The 22,007-nt window shown below is 66.8% G+C and overlaps 2 protein-coding genes across 2 annotated transcripts; one reads left to right on the top strand and one right to left on the bottom strand.

Moving 5' to 3' along the window:
- Positions 1–33: 33 nt before the first annotated feature.
- KCNJ10 (potassium inwardly rectifying channel subfamily J member 10) lies at positions 34–13,442 on the bottom strand. The gene is made up of 3 exons (XM_051773109.1): positions 13,305–13,442; positions 3,152–3,484; positions 34–880 (listed from the first exon to the last, which is right to left on the bottom strand). Exons 2-3 carry the CDS (start codon positions 3,482–3,484, stop codon positions 68–70), a joined length of 1,146 nt encoding a protein of 381 aa, XP_051629069.1. The 5' UTR covers positions 13,305–13,442; the 3' UTR covers positions 34–67.
- A 7,618-nt stretch (positions 13,443–21,060) lies between these two features.
- LOC127463559 (G protein-activated inward rectifier potassium channel 3-like) lies at positions 21,061–21,590 on the top strand (the record flags this gene model as incomplete). The annotated part of the gene is given in 3 exon segments (XM_051773133.1): positions 21,061–21,081; positions 21,083–21,265; positions 21,267–21,590. Coding segments are annotated over 3 exon segments (528 nt in total), but the record flags the coding sequence as incomplete, so codon positions are not given.
- Between the last annotated feature and the right edge of the window lie 417 nt (positions 21,591–22,007).

Raw genomic sequence — 22,007 nt, forward strand, 5'->3', positions numbered from 1 at the left:
GTGCCCCCCCCCCTCCCCGGGTGCCCCCCCCCTCCCCGGGTGCCCCCTCCTCGCCCGGTCCCCCCCGTCAGACGTTGCTGATGCGGACGCTGAGCGGGGCCCCCTCCCCTTCGCGCTCGGCCTCGCGCAGCGACTCCTCCAGCTTCGCCTTCTCGGGGTCCCCGAACCTCGGGGCCTCGCGGGGGCACCGCTGGGGCGGCACCGCCGCCTTCACCACGCGGTCGAAGAGGCTGAAGTCGGCCACGTACTTGCCGCTGGCCGAGAGCGAGATGGCCGGCGTGAACTCGTAGCCCCAGAGGATCTCCTCGGGCAGGTAGGACGTGCGCACCTGGCACGTGGCGCTGGTGGACTCCACGGTGCCGCTGAGGATCACCACGAGCTCGAAGTCCCCGTCGCCGGCGCGCAGGGCCGCGTCCCGCAGCGGGCTGGCCTCGTCCACCACGTGGTAGAAGGTGAGCGGCAGGATGAGGAAGGGGCTCTCGGACGACGTGTCCACCTGGAAGTCCACGTTGAGCTGGTTGAGCCGCACGCTCTCGCCCTCCTTGGTGAGGTGGGTCTGCAGCAGCTTGCCCGTGACCTGGCAGCCGATCAGGAGGCTCTTCCTCATGTTGGCCACGCGGATCATCAGGCAGGTCTTGCCGTCGTGCTGGGCCACCACGGCGTTCTGGCTGAACTTGATGGTCTCGGCGCGCTTCTTGGGCCGCGCGATCTTGGCCAGGAAGGTGCCGGTGATGAAGATCTCGAGGATGGTGGTGAGCACGAGCTGGGCGATGAGCAGCACGATGGCCAGCGGGCACTCCTCGCTGATGTAGCGGAACCCGTAGCCGATGGTGGTCTGGGACTCCAGCGAGAACAGGAAGGCCCCGGTCAGGGTGTGGACCTGCGGGGGGGCACGGACAGGGGGGTCGGGGGGGTCCTGTCACTGCCACGGCCACCACGGGGAGCGCTGGCACCCCACTTGTCACCCCCACGGCCACCGTGGAGATCCTGCCACTGCCATGGCCACCGTGGGGGTCCCACGGGGTCCTGTCACTGCCACGGCCACCACAGGGGTCCCACAGGGTCCTGTCACTGCCACGGCCACCACGGGGAGCACTGGCACCCCACTTGTCACCCCCATGGTCACCACGGGGGTCCTGTCACTGCCATGGCCACCATGGTTGTCCCAGAGGGGTCCAGTCACTGCCATGGCCACCACGGGGGTCTTGGGCTGTCCTGCCACTGCCAGAGCCACGATGGGGAGCACTGGCACCCCACTTGTCACCCCCACGGCCACCGTGGAGATCCTGTCACTGCCATGACCACCATGGTTTTCCCAGAGGGGTCCAGTCACTGCCACAGCCACCACGGGGGTCCCAGAGGCATCCTGTCACTGCCAGAGCCACCATGGAGAGCACAACCATCCCCTTTGTCACCCCCACGGTCACCACAGGGGTTCTGCCACTGCCATGGCCACCACGGATGTCCCAGAGGAGTCCAGTCACTGCCACGGCCACCACGGGGGTTCCACTGGGTCCTGTCACTGCCACGGCCACCATGGGGGTCCCACAGGGTCCTGTTACTGCCATGGCCACCCACAGGGGTGCTGGGGGGGTCCTGTTACTGCCATGGCCACCATGGGGGTCCTACAGGGTCCTGTCACTGCCATGACCACTGTGAGGGTTCCAGAGGGGTCCTGTCACTGTCATGGCCACGATGGGGGTCTTGGGGTGTCCTGCCACTGCCACGACCACCACAGGTGCCTCAGGAATCTAGTCACTGCCATGGCCACCACGGGGGTCACAGAGGGGATCTGTCACTGCCATGGCCACCACGGGGGTCGCAGAGGGGATCTGTCACTGCCATGGCCACCACAGGGGTCCCACGGGGTTCTGTCACTGCCAAGGCCACCATGGGGAGCACTGGCACCCCCCTTGTCACCCCACAGCCACCGTGGGGGTCCTGTTACTGCCATGGCCACCATGGAGGTCCCAGAGGGGTCTTGCCACTGCCATGGCCACCACGGGTGTCCCACAGGGTCCTGAGGCCACCATGGGGGTCTCAGAGGGGTCCAGTCACTGCCATGGCCACTGTGGGGGTCCCATGAAATCCTGCCATTTCCATGGCCACCATGGGGGTCCCACGGAGTCCCATCACCACCATGGCCACCGCGCGGGTCTTGGGGTGTCCTGTCACTGCCACGGCCACCACGGGTGCCCCAGAGGAATCCAGTCACTGCCATGACCACTATGGGGGTCTCAGAGGGGTCCTGTCACTGCCATGGCCACCATGGGGAGCACTGGTACCCCCCTTGTCACCCCCACAGCTACTGTGGGGGTCCTGTCACTGCCATGGCCACCGTGGGGGTCCTGGGGTGTCCTGCAACTGCCATGACCACCATGGGGGTCCCACGGGGTCCTGTTACTGCCATGGCCACCGTGGGGGTCCCAGAGGGGTCCCGTCACTGCCATGGTCACCGTGGGGGTCTTGGGGTGTCCTGTCACTGCCATGACCACCATGGGATCCCAGAGGGGTCCTACCACTGCCATGGCCACCACGGGGGTCCCAGAGGGGTCCCGTCACTACCATGACCACCATGGGGGTCTCACAGGGTCCTGTCACTGCCGTGGCCACCATGGGGAGCACTGGTACCCCACTTGTCACCCCCACAGCCACTGTGGGGGTCCCCTCACTGCCACGGCCACCACAGGGGTGCTGGGGGGGTCCTGTCACTGCCATGGCCACCATGGGGGTCCCCCAGGGTCCTGCCACTGCCATGGCTGCAATGGGGGTCTTGGGGTGTCCTGCCACCACCACGGCCACCATGGGAGTCCAGAGGAGTCCAGTCAGTACCATGACCACCGTGGGGGTCCTACAGGGTCCTGCCACTGCCACGGCCACCACGGGGGTCCCAGAGGGGTCCCATCACTGCCATGACCACCATGGGTGTCCTACAGGGTCCTGTCACTGCCATGGCCACCATGGGGGTCCCAGAGGGGTCCCATCACTGCCATGACCACCATAGGGGTCCCAGAGGGGTCCTGCCGCTGCCATGGCCACCATGGGGGTCCTGTCACCCGCCATGGCCACCATGGGGGTCCCACGGGGTCCTGCCACTGCCATGGCCACCACGCCCACACCCGCGGGGGTCCCGGGGGGTCCCCGTGAGCACCTGCATGACGCACGGCGTGTGGTTGGCGGGGGGGTCGAACTCCAGCAGGTCGCCGTGGGCCACGGCCACCAGGTACCAGACGACGCCGAAGGCGAACCAGGTGCCGGCGAAGGTGGCGGAGAAGAGGAGCAGCTTGTAGCGCCACTGCATGTCGATGAAGGTGGTCCACAGGTCCTTGAGGTACAGGAAGCGCTTGTCCGAGATGTGCTCCATGCGCACGTTGCTGCGCCCGTCCTTGGTCAGCACCCGGCGCCGCCGCAGCCCCGGGGCCATCAGCGGGCGGCCCTCGGTCTGCGTGGTCTGGCTGTAGTACACCTTGGTGGAGGACGTCATCTGGGGGGACAGGGGGGACAGGTGAGGGGTGGAGGACGTCATCTGGGGGGACAGGGGACAGGTGAGGGGTGTGTGATCTGGCTGTGGGACACCTTGGTGGAGGACGTCATCTGGGGGACAGGGGGGGACATGGGGGGGACAGGTGAGGTCTGTGTGGTCTGGCTGTAGTACACCTTGGTGGAGGACGTCATCTGGGGGGACAGGGGACAGGTGAGGGGTGGAGGATGTCATCTGGGGGGGACAGGGGGGGACATGGGGGGGACAGGTGAGGTCTGTGTGGTCTGGCTGTAGTACACCTTGGTGGAGGACGTCATCTGGGGGGACATGGGGGAGACAGGTGAGGGGACAGGTGAGGGGACAGGTGAGGTGTGTGAGCTCTGGCTGTGGGACACCTTGGTGGAGGATGTCATTGGGGGACAGGGGACAGATGAGGGGTGGAGGATGTCACTGGGGGGACAGGTGAGGGGACAGGTGAGATCAGTGCAGTCTGGCTGTAGGGCACCTTGGTGGAGGATGTCATCTGGGGGGACAAGAGGGGACAGGTGAGGGGACAGGTGAGATCAGTGGTCTGGCTGTGGGACACCTTGGTGGAGGACGTCATCTGGGGGGACAGGGGACAGGTGAGGGGTGGAGGGTGTCACGGGGGGGGCACAGGGGACAGGCGAGGGTGGAGGGTGGCATTGGGGGGCACAGAGGACATGGGGGGACAAGAAGGGGTGGGAGGTGACATCGGGGGGCACAGGGGGCACAGGTGAGGGGAGGGAGGTGACACGGTGGAGGCTGTCACTGGGGGGACGGGAGGAACATGGGGGGACAGGTGAGGGGTGGAGGGTGACAGTGCAGGGCGTTGTCCAGGGGGACACCTGAGGGGTGCAGGATGTCATCCCACCCTCCACCCCCACACCCCTGTGCCCACCCCTGTGTCCCTCCGTCCATCCCTTTATCCCTTCATTCCTCCCTCCATCCCGTATCCTTCCCTCCATCCCATATCCCTCTGTCCATCCCATATCCCTCTGTCCATCCCTATATCCCTCTGTCCATCCCATATCCCTCTGTCCATCCTGTATCCCTCTGTCCATCCCATATCTCTCTGTCCATCCCATATCCCTCTGTCCACCCCATATCCCTCTGTCCACCCCATATCCCTCTGTCCATCCCATATCTCTCTGTCCATCCCCGTATCCCTCTGTCCATCCCATATCTCTCTGTCCACCCCATATCCCTCTGTCCATCCCATATTTCTCTGTCTATCCCATATTCCTCTGTCCATCCCCGTATCCCTCGTCCTTCCCTGTATCCCTGTCCTCATATCCCTCTGTCCATCTCATATCCCTCTGTCTATCCCATATCTCTCTGTCCATCCCTGTATCCCTGTCCTCCCATCCCTCCCTCCACCCCCAAACCCTTCCCTCCAGCCCCGTATCCCTCCATCCCAAATCCCCCTCCGCCCCCTTCCTGCTTCCCCGTGTCCCCCCCGCGCCCTCCCCGTGTCCCCCCCGTGTCCCCCCCCGTGTCCCCCCGTGTCTCCCCGTGTCCCTCCATGTCCCCCCGTGTCCCCCCGTGTCCTCCCCGTGTCCCCCGTGTCCCCCCCGTGTCCCCCCGTGTCCTCCCGTGTCCCCCCCGTGTCCCCCCGTGTCCCCCCCCGTGTCCCCCCCGTGTCCCCCCGTGTCCCCCCCGTGTCCCCCCGTGTCCTCCCGTGTCCCCCCCCGTGTCCCCCCCGTGTCTCCCGTGTCCCCCCGTGTCCCCCCGTGTACCCCCCGTGTCCCCCCCGTGTCCCCCCGTGTCCTCCCGTGTCCCCCCCGTGTCCCCCCGTGTCCCCCCCGTGTCCCCCCCGTGTTCCCCCCGTGTCCCCCCGTGTCCCCCCCGTGTCCCCCCGTGTCCTCCCGTGTCCCCCCGTGTCCCCCCCGTGTCCCCCCGTGTCCTCCCGTGTCCCCCCCGTGTCCCCCCGTGTCTCCCGTGTCCCTCCATGTCCCCCCGTGTCCCCCCCGTGTCCCCCCGCGCCCTCCCCGTGTCCCCCCCGTGTCCCCCCCGTGTCCCCCCGTGTCCTCCCGTGTCCCCCCCGTGTCCCCCCGTGTCCTCCCGTGTCCCCCCCGTGTCCCCCCTGTGTCCCCCCCGTGTCCCCCCCGTGTTCCCCCCGTGTCCCCCCGTGTCCTCCCGTGTCCCCCCCGTGTCCCCCCCGTGTCCCCCCGTGTCCCCCCCGTGTCCCCCCCGTCCCTTGGCAGCCGCGGTGGCCGCGGAAGGTCCCCGGGACGTCCGGGAGGAAGAGGAAGGGGATGAATGGGAGGCGACAGGGACAAATGGCCGGGGGCAGCGCCAGGCGCCGCGGCGGTGTCCCCGTGTCCCCGTGTCCCCGTGTCCCCGTCCCAAAAAGGGTCCTTTCAGCCCCCGCCAGCCCCTGGCCCCGTTTCCACCACGGAAGGGGCAGCGTGCCGGGGACAGGGGACACCGCGGGGACACCGCGGCGACACCTCGGGGACAGGGGACACCGCGGGGACACCTCAGGGACACTGCGGGGACACTGTGGGGACACCTCGGGGACACCTCGGGGACACCTCGGGGACACCTCGGGGACACTGGAGGGGACACCGCGGGGACACCTCGGGGACACTGCGGGGACACTGCGGGAACACTGCGGGGACACTGCGGGGACACTGTGGGGACACTGGAGGGGACACTGCGGGGACACCTCGGGGACACCTTGGGGACACCTCGGAGACACCTCGGGGACACCTCGGGGACACCTCGGGGACACTGTGGGGACACCTCGGGGACACCGCGGCGCTGGGGGCACCGTGGGGGGTCCCCTTGGAGCCCCCTGTGCCGGTGCCAGAGCGCGGGGACACGGGTGGCACTGCCACTGTCACTGCCACTGTCACTGTCACTGTCCCTGTCCCTGTCACTGTCCCTGTCACTGCCACTGCCACTGTCAGTGTCCCTGTCACTGTCCCTGTCCCTGTCACCATCACTGTCACTGTCCCTGTCCCTGTCACTGTTCCTGTCACTGCCACTGTCACTGTCCCTGTCCCTGCCACTGTCCCTGTCCCTGTCACTGTCACTGTCCCTGTCACTGTCCCTGTCACTGTCACTGTCCCTGCCACTGTCACTGTCCCTGTCACTGTCCCTGTCACTGTCCCTGCCACTGTCACTGTCACTGTCACTGCCACTGTCACTGTCACTGTCACTGCCACTGTCACTGTCACTGTCACTGTCCCTGTGTCCCTGTCCCTGTCACTGTCACTGTCCCTGTCACTGTCACTGTTCCTGTCACTGTCACTGTCACTGTTCCTGTCACTGCCACTGTCACTGTCACTGTCCCTGTGTCCCTGTCCCTGTTCCTGTCACTGTCACTGTCCCTGTCACTGCCACTGTCACTGTCACTGCCACAGTCCCTGTCCCTGTTCCTGTCACTGTCCCTGTCCCTGTCCCTGTCCCTGTTCCTGTCACTGTCACTGTCCCTGTCACTGCCACTGTCTCTGTCCCGGCCGGGCCGTGTCCCTTCAGGGAGAGAGAGGTCCGGGAGGTGGCGCCGGGGACAGAGGGGACAGAGGGGACAGAGGGGACAACGGTGGCCCCGGAGAGGGGACACCTTCCCAGGCGGGCTGCTGGGGGTCCCCACAGAGCCACCGTGTCCCCACAGAGACCCCTATTTCCCTACAGAGCCACCGTGTCCCCACAGAATCACCACATCCCCACAGAGCCCCCCATGTCCCCACAAAGCCACCGTGTCCCCACAGAGCCACTGTGTCCCCACAGAGCCACTGTGTCCCCACAGAGCCCCCATGTCCCCACAGAGACCCCCATGTCCCCACAGAGCCCCCATGTCCCCACAGAGACCCCCATGTCCCCACAGAACCTCCCATGTCCCCACAGAGACCCCCATGTCCCCACAGAGCCACTGTGTCCCCACAGAGCCGCTCTGTCCCCAAAGCCCCAGTATGCCCTGTAGCTGCTGGGGGTCCCCAGAGCTCCCCATGTCCCCAGAGCCCCCTATGTCCCCAGAGCTCCCCATGTCCCCAGAGCCCCCCATGTCCCCAGAGCTCCCCATGTCCCCAGAGCCCCCATGTCCCCAGCACTGTGTGTCTGGAGCTGCCGGGGGTCCCCCGAGCCCCCTCTGTCCCCACAGAGCCCCCATGTCCCCAGCGCTGTGTGTCTGGGGCTGCCGGGGGTCCCCAAAGCTCTGTCCGTCCCCACAGAGCCCCCCTGTTCCCAGAGTCACTGTGCCCCATCCTCCCCACTTTGGGGGGCTCTGCACCCCCCCAGCACCTCCTGCACCCCTCCGGTGGGGGGGTCCCGACCCCTCTCTTTGGGGTCCTGACCCCTTTCTTTGGGGTCTTGACCTCCCTCTTTACGTTCCCCACCCCTCTCTTTGGTACCCCCGCCCCCTCCCGCCCCTCATTTTTGGGGTCACCGCCTCCCGCGTGCCCCCCGTGCCGCCCCCCCCCGCCCGTGCCCCCCCCTCCCCGTGCCCCCCGTGCCCCCCGTGCCCCCCGTGCCCCCCGTGCCCCCCGTGCCCCCCGGCCCCGCTCCGGTGTCCGGACACGGGTCGGGACAAGCCGGCGCTTGTTCGCGGTGCCCGCGGCGACACCAGTTACCCATTAACCCCCCCCCGCCCCCTCCCAGTGCCTCAGTGTCCCCCCATTAACCCCCCCGCCCCCTCCCAGTGCCTCAGTACCCCCCCATTAACCCCCCCCCGCCCCCTCCCAGTGCCTCAGTGTCCCCCCATTAACCCCCCCGCCCCCTCCCAGTGCCTCAGCACCCCCCCCATTAACCCCCCCGCCCCCTCCCAGTGCCTCAGTACCCCCCCCCTCCCCCGGGAGGGCTTCTGGGGGTCAGGACCCCAAAGAAAGGGGTCAGGACCCCAAAGAGAGGGGTCGGGACCCCCCCGGAGGGGTGCAGGGGGTGCCGGGGGGGTGCAGAGACCCCCAAAGTGATGGTGGGGAGGGGCACTGTGGCTTTGGGGACAGGGTGGCTCTGGGGACAGGGTGGCTCGGGGGGCACAATGGCTCTGTGGGGACATGGGAGGCTCTGGGGGGATATGGGGGGCTCTGTGGGGACACGGGGGCTCTGTGGGGACATGGGGGGGCTCTGTGGGGATATGGGGGTCTCTGGGGGTACATGGGGGTTCTGTGGGGACACGGTGGCTCTGTGGGGACACGGGTGACTCTGTGGGGACAGAGTGGCTCTGTGGGGACATGGGGGTCTCTGGGGGGATATGGGGTGTCTGGGGGACAGGGTGGTTCTGTTGGGACATGAGGGTCTCTATGGGGACACGGTGGCTCTGTGGGGACATGAGGGGCTCTGTGGGGACACGGGGGCTCTGGGTGCACACTGTTCCCCACTTCCTCAGCTCCTGGACACTTCGGGGGGCTCCCGAAGGGGGTCCGGCCTCACACGGGGGGCCCCCCAGGGACGCGTCCCCCTTCTCGGGTCGCGCTGGCACCGCCGGCCCGGGCAGCGCTCCCGGGGCCGGGCGTGACCGGGCGCCCCGCCAGCGCCCCCCCCCCCGAACTGGGCCGGACTGGGATGACTGGGATGACTGGGATAACTGGGAAACGCGGCCACGAGCCCCCCGCCCCCCCCCAGCCCCGCGCCGGGGTCCTAAATAGGGGGGTGGGGGTGCGGGGAGGGCGGTGCGGGGTCGGGGGTGCGGGGGGAGGGCGGTGCGGGGTCGGGGGTGCGGGGCGGCGCTGGCGGGGGGGGGACGCGGGGCTGGGGCCAGGGGACAGTGGCGCCTTTGTGCGGCCCGAGCCGAGCCCTCAATGGGGCTGGCGGGGGACAAAAGGGGACAAAGGCGCTTTCACGGAGCCCTCGTTAACATGCAGAGCCCCGCGCGCCCGCCACCGCCACCGCGGGGGTCCCGGGGGGGGTCCTGCCACCGCCATGGGCACGACCGGGGGCACAGGGACCCCCAGTGCCACTGCCACCGCCACCGCGGGGGTCCCGGGGGGGGTCCTGCCACTGCCATGGGCATGACCGGGGGCACAGGGACCCTCATCGTTACAGCCACCGCCACCGCGGGGGTCCCGGGGGGGTCCTGCCACTGCCATGGGCATGACCGGGGGCACAGGGACCCCCAGTGCCACCACTGTGGGCATGACTGGGGGCACAGGGACCCCCACTACTACCACTGTGGGCACCACAGGGGGCACAGGGACCCTCATCGTTACAGCCACTGCCACCGCGGGGGTCCCGGGGGGGGTCCTGCCACTGCCATGGGCATGACTGGGGGCACAGGGACCCTCATCGTTACAGCCACCGCCACCGCGGGGGTCCCGGGGGGGTCCTGCCATCGCCATGGGCACGACTGGGGGCACAGGGACCCCCAGTGCCACTCCCATGGACACGACTAGGGGCACAGAGACCCCCAGTGCCACTGCCACCACCACCACGGGGGTCCCAGGAGGGTCCTGCCACCACCGTGGGCATGACGGGGGGCACAGGGACCCCCAGTGCCACTGCCACGGGCACCACAGGGGGCACAGGGACCCCCAGTGCCACTGCCATGGGCACCACAGGGGGCACAGGGACCCCCAGTGCCACTGCCACAATCGTGAAGGGGGACACAGACACCCCATCACCCACCCCAGGGTGGGTTTTAGGGGTCCCTGCCACGGCCACCGGTGGGGGGGGCACAGACATCCCCGTTGGCACCACCACAGGGGTCCTGGGGGGTCCTGGCAGTGCCCCTGCCATCACCACAGCCACCAAGGGGGTCCTGTCAGTGCCCCTGCCACCACTGTGGCCACCAAGGGGGTCCTGTCAGTGCCCCTGCCACCACCGCGGCCACCATGGGGGTCCTGGCAGTGCCCCTGCCACCACCACGGCCACCATGGGGGTCCTGGGGGGTCCTGGCAGTGCCCCTGCCACCACCACGGCCCTGGTGGGGGTCCCAGCTTCCCCCCGGCCCCACTGTGGGTTCTGGGACCCCCCCCAGTGATCCTGGGGGTTCCTGGGTGGCTCCCCCTCACTCATGGACACAAGGGGGGGCCCAGGACCCCCATCACAGCCCCAGAGGGGGCCCCAAAACGATGCCTTAACTCACAGCCGGGATAAATCACAGCCAGGATAACCCACACCGGGATAATCCATACCTGGGATAAATCACAGGCAGGATAACCCACACTGGGATAACCCACATAGGGATAACCCACACCGGGATAACCCACACCGGGATAACCCACACCAGGATAACCCACACTGGGATAACCCACACTGGGATAACCCACACCAGGATAACCCACACTGGGATAACCCACATCGGGATAACCCACACTGGGATAACCCACAGTGGGATAACCCACACTGGGATAACCCACAGTGGGATAACCCACACTGGGATAACCCACACTGGGGTAATCCATGCCTGGGATAACCCACATAGGGATAACCCACACTGGGATAACCCACACTGGGATAACCCACACCGGGGTAACCCACTCTGGGATAACCCACACTGGGATAACCCACACTGGGATAACCCACAGTCGGGATAACCCACATCCAGGATAACCAATGCCTGGATCGATCATATCCAGGATAATCCACACCTGGGATAAACCACATGCAGAATAATCCACACCTGGGATAATGCACAGCCGGGATAACCCACACCTGGGATAACCCACACTGGGATAACCCACACCTGGGATAATGTACAGTCAGGATAACCCCCACCTGGGATAATCCACACTGGGATAACCCACAGCTGGAATAATCCATGCCTGGGATAACCCACACCTGGGATAACCCACACTGGGATAACCCACACTGGGATAACCCACACTGGGATAATGCACAGCCGGGATAACCCACACTGGGATAACCCACACTGGGATAACCCACAGCCGGAATAATCCATGCCTGGGATAACCTACACCTGGGATAATCCACACCTGGGATAACCCACATCCAGGATAACCTACATATGGAGGACATGGAGACAAGGGATACAGGGATGGAGGGACATGGGGACATGGGACACAGGGACATGGGATACAGGGACACAGGGACATGGGATGCAGGATGGGAGGACACAGGGACATAGGATACAAGGATGGAGGGACATGGGGACATGGGATACAGGATGGGGGGACATGGGGACATGGGATACAGGGACATGGGATACAGGGACATGGGATACAGGATGGGGGGACACAGGGACATGGGATGCAGGGACATGGGATACAGGGACACAGGGACATGGGATACAGGATGGGGGGATATGGAGACACAGGGATATGGGAATGGAGGGATATGGGGGCACAGGTACACAGACATGGGATACAGGGATGTGGGGATATGGGGACATGGGACACAGGAACACAGTGACATGGGATATGGGGATAGGGGGATATGGGGACACAGGGACATGGGATACAGGGACACAGGGACATGGGATACAGGGATGGGGGGATATGGGGACATGGGATACGGGGACACAGTGACATGGGATATGGGGATGGGGGATATGGGGACACAGGGACATGGGATACAGGATGGAGGGACATGGGGATAAAGGGATATGGGATACAGGGATGGGGGGATATGGGATACAGGGATGGGGGGATATGGGGACATGGGGGCATAGGGATGGAGGGATATGGGGACACCGGGACAGGGGCCTTGGGGACACGGGACCTGAGGCTGTGTGACATGGGGGATGTGGGGCACGGGGTGATGGGGACACAGGGGAAGGGGACGTGGGGACACAGGGAAGTGAGGACATGGGAACACTGGGATGCAGGGATATGAGGACATGGGAACACTGGGATACAGGGAAGGGAGGATATGGGAACACTGGGACACAGGGAAGTGAGGATATGGGAACACTGGGATACAGGGATATGAGGATATGGGAACACTGGGATACAGGGAAGTGAGGATATGGGAACACTGGGATACAGGGATATGAGGATATGGGAACACTGGGACACAGGGATATGAGGATATGGGAACACTGGGATACAGGGATATGAGGATATGGGAACACTGGGACACAGGGAAGTGAGGATAGGGGAACACTGGGACACAGGGATATGAGGGTCCAGGGACGTGGGAATATGGGGACACAGGGATAAGGTGACACTGGGACAGGGGGACAGGGGGTACGAGGGGACTTGGGGACATGGACGTGAGGATACGTGACATGGGGACAGGGGGACACAAGGATTTGGAGACACAGGGATGTGGTGATCCGTGACATGGGGCCATGGGGATGCAGGGACATGGGGATATGGGAATATGGGGATTTGGGGACACGGGGGCATTGGGATGAGGGACATGGGGCATGGGGACACAGGGATTTGGGGATGTGGGGACACAGGGATTTGGGGATGTGGGGACATGGAGAGGTGGGGACACAGGGATTTGGGGATGTGGGGACACAGGGATTTGGGGACACAGGGGTTTGGGGACACAGGGACACGGGGATGCAGAGAACAGGGATGGGGGGTGACGGCGTCACGGGACACTGGACAGGGTGATGGCGACACTGGGATGTGGGGACACAGGGGTTTGGGGACACGGGGATTTGGGGACACAGGGACACGGGGATGCAGAGAACAGGGACGGGGGGTGACGGCGTCACAGGACACGGGACAGGGCGATGGCGACACTGGGATGTGGGGACAGGGCGATGGCGACACTGGGATGTGGGGACACGGGAGCAGCGCCCGGGGGACGAGTGGGACACGGGGAGGGGGCTCCGGGGTCTTCTCTGCGGTGCCGGTGCCATCCCAGCGCCACCGGCCGGTGCCCACAGCCCCGGGGACCCCCCCGGAGGGGGGTGAGGGACCCCGGGCCCCCCCCCGGCCGCCCTTACCTTGCTGGGGGGGTCGCGGGTGCCGCCGTGCTCAGCCCGCCCGGCTCCCCATGGGCTTTATGGCTCGGCGGGGCCGGCGGCGGCGGGACGGGGCCCCCCCAGCCCGTCCCGGGGGGGGAACCGGGGCGGGGAGGAGCCGCCGGGGGCGGGACGGGGGTTAATGGGGTGGAAAAGGAGCCGCTCGGCACCGGGTCACGTTACCGGGAACGGGGGGGGGGGCGAGGGGACCCCGCCCGGGGACACCGGCACCGGCAATGGGGGGTCCCGGGAGGGGGACGGGGGGGGGAGGGAAGGGGGTTCTGGGCATCGGGGGGGCCCGGCGGGGTCCTCCGGGCACCGACACCGGCAATGGGGGGTCCCTGAACAGACACCCGCACGGGGGGGTCCACTCAGGGGGACAGGGGGGTCCAGGGAGGGTCCCCCGAGCACCGGCACCAGCACTGGGGGGGGTCCCTGCGGGGGACGGGGGGGTCCAGGGAGGGTCCCCCGAGCACCGGCACCGGCGCTGGGGGGTCCCTGAACCGGCACCTGCACCGGGAGGTCCCGGCGGGGGCACCGGGGGGTCGAGGGAGGGTCCCCCGGAGCACCGGTACCGGCACTGGGGGGTCCCTGAACGGACACCGGCACCGGGGGGTCCACTCAGGGGGACGGGGGGGGTCCGGGGAGGGTCCCCCGAGCACCGGCACCGGTACTGGGGGGGTCCCTGAACCGGTACCTGCACTGGGGGGGGCCCGGCAGGGGGACGGAGGGGTCCGGGAAGGGTCTGCTGGGCACCGGGGGGTCCCAACAGAGGCATCGGGGGGTCTCGGCGGGGTCTCCCGGGGCACCGGCACCGGCACTGGGGGGTCCCTGAACCGGCACCTGCACAGGGAGGTCCCGGCGGGGGCACCGGGGGGTCGAGGGAGGGTCCCCCGGAGCACCGGCACGGGCACGGGGGGGGGTCCTGGCGGGGGACGGGGGGTCCAGGGAGGGTCCCCCGAGCACCGGCACCAGCACTGGGGGGTCCCTGAACGGACACCGGCACTGGGGGGTCCACTCAGGGGGACGGGGGGGGGGTCCGGGCAGGGTCCCCCGAGCACCCCCGGGGGTCCCGACAGACTCACCCGGGCCCCGTCCCCGTCCCCGGGGTCCCCCCGGCCCCACTCAGCCCCCCCCCGGTCACGGCAGCCCCCCCGCACCCGGGTGGTCCCCGGGGATGTGACACCCCCCACCCCCATTCCCACCGGGGGTGACACGGGGGGGGTCACGCGGGGGGGGTGACACGGGGGGAGAGTCACGCGTGTGCACAGACATCTCCCCTCTCCCCGAGTGACACGCGCACCCCAAAAACCCCCGTGGGTGCCACTGGAGGGGGGGGTAGAACCGGGGGTCCCCAGTTCGGGGGTCCCGGGGCCGCGGGGGGGTCCCTGGGGGGGAGGAGGAAGCTGTGGGGGTGCAGGGCCACGGGGGGCGGGGGCCGTGGGACCGTGGGGTCTGTGGGAGGTGAGACTGGGGGGGGCATGGGGTCTGTGGGGTGTCTGTGGGGTGGTGGGTCCATGGGAGGTGTGTCTGTGGGGTCTGTGGGGTCTGTGGGGGGTCCGTGGGGTCTGTGGGGTGTCTGTGGGTCTGTGGGGTGGTGGGACCATGGGAGGTGTGTCTGTGGGGTCTGTGGGGTTTGTGGGGTGTCCGTGGGGTCTGTGGGGTGGTGGGGCCATGGGAGGTGTGTCCGTGTGTCCGTGGGGTCTGTGGGGTGTCCATGGGGTCTGTGGGATGGTGGGTGTGCAGGGCTGTGTGTCCGTGTGTCCGTGAGGTGTCCGTGTGTCTGTGGGGTGGTGGGGTCGTGGGGCCCACCATGTATGTCCGTGTGTCCATGGGGTCTGTGGGACAGTCGGGGTGCGGGGCTGTGTGTCCATGTGTCCGTGTGTCCGTGGGGTGTCTGTGTGTCTGTGGGGTGAGGGGGCCATGGGGCTGTGTGTCCGTGTGTCTGTGGGGTGTCTGTGTGTCTGTGGGGGGTGGGGCCATGGGGCTGTGTGTCCGTGTGTCCGTGGGGTCTGTGGGGGGTCCGTGTGTCCGTGGGGGTGTGGGACGGTGGGTGTGGGTCTGTGGGTTGGGGGGTCAGTGGGTCCGTGTCTGTGGGTCCGTGTGTCCACATGTAATAACGTGTCCATCCACGTGTCCATGTGTCCGTGTGTCCCTACGCATGTCAGTATGTCCGTGTGTGTCCGTGTATCCATACGTCCATGTCTGTGTGTTCATACATTCATGTCCCTGTGTCCCTGTGTCCATATCTCCATGTCCGTGTGTCCATGTCTGCGTGTCCACGTCCATGTGTCCGTGTGTCCATGTGTCCATGTCCGAGTGTCCGTGCATCTGTGTGTTCATGTCCATATGTCCGTGTGTCCCTGTGTCCCTGTGTCCATGTGTCCGTGTGTCCGGGTGTGTCCCTGTGTCCCTGTGTCCATGTGTCCGTGTGTCTCTGTGTCCATATGTCTGTGTATCCATGTGTCCCTGTGTCCATGTGTCCATGTGTCCATGTGTCCATGTGTCCCTGTGTCCCTGTGTCCGGGTGTGTCCCTGTGTCCGTGTGTCCCTGTGTCCATATGTCCGTGTGTCCATGTCCATATGTCCGTGTATCCACCTATCCCTGTGTCCGTGTGTCCGGGTGTGTCCCTGTGTCCCTGTGTCCCTGTGTCCCTGTGTCCATGTGTCCGTGTGTCCGTGTGTGTCCCTGTGTCCATGTATCCATGTTCCCGTGTCCATGTGGCCGTGTCCGTATGTCCACGGGTCTGTATGTCCATGTGTTCACATATCCGTGTGTCCGTGTCCCCGTGTCTGTGTGTCCCCATGTCCATGTGTCCATCCCTGTGTCTGTGTTTCCATGTCTGTGTGTCCGTGTGTCCGTGTGTCCCCGTGTCCCCATGTCCGTGTGTCTGTGTGTCCATGTGTCCATGTCTGTGTGTCCCCGTGTCCCTGTATCCGTGTCCCCCTGTCCATGTGTCCATGTGTCCCAGTGTCTGTGTGTCCATGTGTCCCCATGTCCCTGTGTCTGTGCATCCCCATGCCCGTGTGTCCATGTCTGTGTGTCCCTGTGTCCGTGTGTCCATGTGTCTGTGTGTCCATGTGTCCCCATGTCCCTGTGTCTGTGTGTCCATGTGTCCGTGTGTCCCTGTGTCCGTGTGTCCCTGTGTTCGTGTGTCCCTGTGTCCGTGTGTCCATGTGTCTGTGTGTCCATGTGTCCCCATGTCCCTGTGTCTGTGTGTCCATGTGTCCGTGTGTCCCTGTGTCCGTGTGTCCCTGTGTCTGTGTGTCCATGTGCCTGTTTCCATGTGTCCCCATGCCCGTGTGTCTGTGTGTCCGTGTGTCCCCGTGTCTGTGTGTCCATGTTCATATGTCCGTCCCTGTGTCTGTGTGTCCGTGTTTGTGTGTCTGTGTGTCTGTGTGTCCGTGTCCCCATGTCTGTGTCCGTGTGTCCCCATGTCCGTGTCCGTGTGTCCCTGTCCGTGTGTCCGTGTGTCTGTCTCCATGTCCGTGCGTCCCTGTCTCCGAGTGTCCGTGTGTCCCCATGTCCGTGTGTCCGTGTCCGTGTGTCCCCCCACGCGGCCCCACTGTCCCGTTCCCGTTCCCGTTCCCGTTCCCGTTCCCGTTCCCGTTCCCGATCCCGATCCCGATCCCGATCCGCACAAACTGCCTTTGTCCGCCGGGGGGGGCGGGGCCCCGGGGGAGGGGTGGGCGAGTGTGACGGCGGGGCCTGGGCTAGTGAAGGGGGGGGCGGCTGGGCCAGCGAGGGGGACCCCGGGCTGCCGGGGGGTGGGGGGGGCTGGGCTGGTGGGGGGGGCGCTGGGCTAGTGCTGAGGGGGGGGCTCAGATGGGGGGAGAGCTCTGGGCTAGTGGAGCTGGGGCTGGGCTAGTGAGGGGAACCCCTGGGCTAGTGAGGGGAGGCCTGGGCTAGTGGGGTGGGGGAGCTGGGCCGGTAAGGGGGGTCTCTGGTAATGACGGGGGGGCCCGAGCCAGGGCCGGGAAGGTAGAGGGGGGGGGCTGGGCTAGTGAGGGAGACCCCTGGGCTAGTGAGGGGGACCTCTGGGTAATGAGGGGACCTCTGGGCTAGTGGGGGCGGGGCCTAATGGTGGAGAGCCCTGGGCTAGTAATGGAGGAGGGGGGGGGATTAGTCGGGGGGGTGGGCTAATGGAGGGACCCCTGGGCTAGTGAGGGGGAGGGCTGAGTTAGTGGGGAGGGGCACTGGGCATGGGGGGAGCTGGGCTAGTAAGGGGGGAGCTTTGGGCTAATGCTGGCGGGGAGCTGGGCTAGTGAGGGGGGGCCTGAGCCAGTGCGGGGGAGGGGCACTGGGCTGGGGGGGGAGGGCTTGGCTAATGAGGGGGGAGCCCTGGGCTAGTGATGGGGGGGGCCTGGGCTAGTGATGGGGGGAGCTGGGGCGGGGGGGGGGGGGGGCAGCCCTGGCTAGTGGGGGGGGACCTGAGTGAGGGAGGGCCTGGGCTAATGATGTGGAACCCCGGGCTAGTGATGGTGGGGGCCCTGGGCTAATCAGGGGGGGGCCTGGGCTAATGATGGGGAGGGGCTGGACTAATGATGGGGACCCCTGGGCAAATGATGAGGGGGCCTGGGCTAGTGAGGGGGGGCCTTGGGATAATGATGGGGGGCCTGGGCTAACGATGGGGACCTCTGGGCTATTGAGGGGGGGACCTGGGCTAGCAATGGGGATCCCCGGGCTAACGATGGGAGGGGGCCTGGGCTAGTGAGGGGGACCCCTGGGCTAGTGATGTGGACCTCTGGACTAACACTGGAGACCCCCGGGCTAGCGATGCGGGGCCCTGGGCTAATGAAGGAGGGGGGGGGGGCCCGTGCCGGGGCTGGGCTGGGGTGGGGGGGGGGGGGCTCTGTTTTGGCCGTGGGGGGGGGGGTTGGTGGTGCTGGGCTAGCGCGGGTGGCCCGCGGGCCAGCGGGGGCCGGGCCGGTGTTTTTGTGGCCGGGGGTGGCTCCGGTATTTTTGTATTTTTGTATTTTTATATTTTTGTATTTTTATTTTTATCCGCGCGCGGCCGTTGCCGGGGAACGGGGCGGGGGGGGCGCGGAACGGGGGGGGGGGGACCGGGGGGGGGCCCGGGGGGGGGCCCGGAGCGCTCCGGAGAGCGGGGGCTGCGCCATGAAGGCAGCGGTGAGAGGGGCGGGGGGGCGCGGGGGGCTCCGGAGGGGGGAAAGGGGGGGGTTGGGGGGTGTGTGGTGTGTGTCCTTGCATCCCCCCCCCCCCCCCGCCGCAGCGGGGCCGGGGGTCCCTCCCCCATCGCCGGGCGCTGGGGACCCCCCCCAAAATGGGCATCACCCCCTCTCCCGGGGGTCCCTCCCGCATCTCCGGGGGGTGGGAACACGCGGGGACCCCCCCAAAATGGGCATCATCATCACCCCCCCGGGGGGGTCCTTTCCATCGCCGGGGGTGGGGAACACGCAGGGACCCCCAAAATGGGCATCGTCACCCCCCCCCACACACCCCGGGAGAGTCCTTCCCCATCGCCGGGTGTGGGGAGAGATGCAGGGACCCCCCCCCAAAAAGAGCATCATCCCCCCCCCCCGGGGGTCACCGCTCATCTCCGGGGGGTGGGAACACGCAGGGACCCCCAAATGAGCATCATCACCACCCCCCACCCCGGGAGGGTCCTTTTCCCATCTCCGGGGGTGGGGAACACGCCGGGGACCCCCAAAATGGGCATCGTCACCCCCCCCCACACACACCTCGGGGGGGTCCTTCCCCATCGCCGGGGGTGGGGAGACGCAGGGACCCCCCCAAAAGAGCATCATCCCCCCCCGGGGGTCACCGCTCATCTCCGGGCACGGGGACCCCCCCCCAAAATGGGCATCGTCACCCCCCCACACACACCTCGGGGGGGTCCTCGCCCATCTCCGGGTGTGTGGGGACACGGAGGGGACCCCCCCCCAAAAGAGTATCATCCCCCCCTGGGGGTCACCACTCATCTCCGGGGGTGGGAACACGCGGGGACCCCCCAAAATGGGCATCACCCCCCCCAGCCCGGCGTGGGGGGGTCCGGCCCCACGGGAGGGGGGGAGGGGGGATGGGGGCACAGGGGACCCCCGGGGGGACACACAAGGGGACACGCGTGTGTGTGTGTGCGTGTGTGTAAGGGGCGTGCACACATGTGTGTGTGTGTGCACATGTGACCCAGCTGCCTGTGCACACGCGTGTGCATGTGTGTGAGGCCTGGCAGAGTGTGCATGCGTGTGTGTGACCCAGCTGCCTGTGCACATGCGTGTGTGTGCGTGTGCGAGGCCCGACAGGGCATTCACACGCGTGAACATGTGTGTGTGTGTGTGCACATGTGGCCGTTTGAGTGTGTGCAGACACATGACCCAGCTGCCTGTGCACACTCGTGTGGATGCGTGTGCAAGGCCCAGAGAGGTGTACATGTGTGTGCACATGTGTGACCCAGCTGCCTGTGCACACGCATGTGTGTGTGTGTGCGAGGCCCAACAGGGCATTCACACGTGTGAACATGTGTGTGTGTGTGTGTGTGTGCACATGTGGCCATTTGTCTGTGTGCACACACGTGTGACCCAGCTGCCCACGGTGTGGATGCGTGTGCAAGGCCCAGAGAGGTGTACATGTGTGTGTGTGACCCAGCTGCCTGTGCACACGCGTGTGTGTGTGTGTGTGAGGGGGAACTCTGTGCGTGTGCAAGGCCCTGCAGGGGGTTGCACATGTGTGTGTGCATGTGTGTGTGTGTGCACACATGTGTGCGTGTTCACACGTGTATGTGTGTGTACGTGTGTGTATGTGCACACGTGTGTGTGTGTACACGTGTGTGTGTGCACACGTGTGTGCAATCCGTGTTCCCGTGGCCCAGCTCCCTGTGCACACACGGCTCTTCCCCCTCACCCCAGTCTCTCCCAGTTTGAGGGTCTCTCTCTTCCCAGTCCCCCAGTTTGGGGGTGCAACACCCCCATCCCATCTCCCCAGTCCCTCCCCCATCTCCCCAGTCAGGGGGTTCAGTGTCACCACCCCTCCCCCTCCCAGTCCCCCCAGTTTAGGGGTGAAACACCCCCAGTCCCCCCAGTCTGGAGGTGCAACACCCCCTTTCCCCCCCTCCCAGTCCTCCCAGTCTCCCCAGTTTGGGGGTGCAACACCACCATTCCCCCCTCCCAGTCCCCCCAGTTTAGGGGTGAAACACCCCCCAGTCCCCCCCCAGTCTGGAGGTGCAACACCCCCATTCCCCCCTCCCAGTCCTCCCAGTCCCCCCAGTTTGGGGGTGCAACAACACCACCCCTCCATCCCCCATTGGCACACCCCCACTCCTCCCCATCCTCCCAGTCCCTCCAGTTTAGGGGCTGCACCACCCCCACTCTCTCCAGTCCTCCCAGTCCCTCCAGTTTAGGCTGCAACTCCCCATCTCCCCTCCAGTCCCCCCAGTCCCCCCCAGTCCCCCCAGCCCCCCCAGTGTCCCCAGTGTCCCCAGTCCCCCCAGTCTCCCCTGTTTCCCCCAGCCCCCCCAGTGTCCCCAGTCCCCCCAGTCCCCCCAGTCCCCCAGTCCCCCAGTCTCCCCCAGTCCCCCCAGTGTGACCCCCCAGTTCCCCCAGTGTGACCCCCCAGTCCCCCCAGTCTCCCCCAGTCCCCCCATTCCCCCCATTCCCCCCATTCCCCCCATTCCCCCCAGTCCCCCCCAGTGCCCCCAGTGTCCCCAGCCCCCCAGTCCCCCCCAGTCCCCCCAGCCCCCCCCGTCTGACCCCCCCCCCGTCCCCGCAGCCGCTGACCCCGATGGCTCAGGACAACGCCGCCCTTCTGCGGGGTCCCCGAGGGGGTCCCGGCCGGGGGAGGGGGGGGAGTCCCGGGCGAGCCCAAACCCCCCCCTCCCGCCCCCCCCGCGCCCCCCAAGCGCCGCCCGTGGGGGGCCGGGGGGTCGCGGGGGGCCCGGAAGCGCCAGCGCTACGTGGAGAAGGACGGGCGGTGCAACGTCCAGCACGGGAAACGTGCGCGAGACCTACCGGTACCTCACCGACATCTTCACCACCCTCGTGGACCTCAAGTGGCGCTTCAGCCTCCTCATCTTCATCCTGGCCTACGCCCTCACCTGGCTCTTCTTCGGCCTCATCTGGTGGGCCATCGCCTACGGCCGGGGGGACCTGGAGCACCTGGGGGACCGCGCCTGGACCCCCTGCGTCAACAACCTCAACGGCTTCGTGTCGGCCTTCCTGTTCTCCATCGAGACCGAGACCACCATCGGCTACGGGCACCGCGTCATCACCGACACCTGCCCCGAGGGCATCGTCCTGCTGCTGCTGCAGGTGGCACCCCAAAAAAAGGGAGGGGGGGGGGGACAGCGGGGAGGGGAGGGGGGAGGTCAGAGAGGGGGTTGGACACCAGGGAGGGGAGTTGGGACCACAAAGAGGGGAGTGGGAGCGTCAGAGAAGGGGTCGGGACCACAAAGAGGGGAGTGGGAGCGTCAGAGAGGGGAGTGGGGACCTCAAAGAGGGGAGTGGGGACCTCAAAGAGGGGAGTGGGGATGTCAGAGAGGGGGTTGGGACCCCAAAGAGGGGAGTGGGAGCGTCAGAGAAGGGGAGTGGGGACCTCAAAGAGGGGGTCAGGACCCCAAAGAGGGGAGTGGGAGTGTCAGAGAGGGGAGTGGGGATGTCAGAGAGGGGAGTGGGACATCAGAGAGGGGGGTGGGGATGTCAAAGAGGGGGTCAAGACCCCAAAGAGGGTCA

Source organism: Manacus candei, unplaced genomic scaffold (assembly GCF_025592945.1).
Source record: "Manacus candei isolate 608988 ecotype Guabito, Panama unplaced genomic scaffold, ASM2559294v1 h1tg000166l, whole genome shotgun sequence".
Lineage (NCBI taxonomy): Eukaryota > Metazoa > Chordata > Aves > Passeriformes > Pipridae > Manacus > Manacus candei.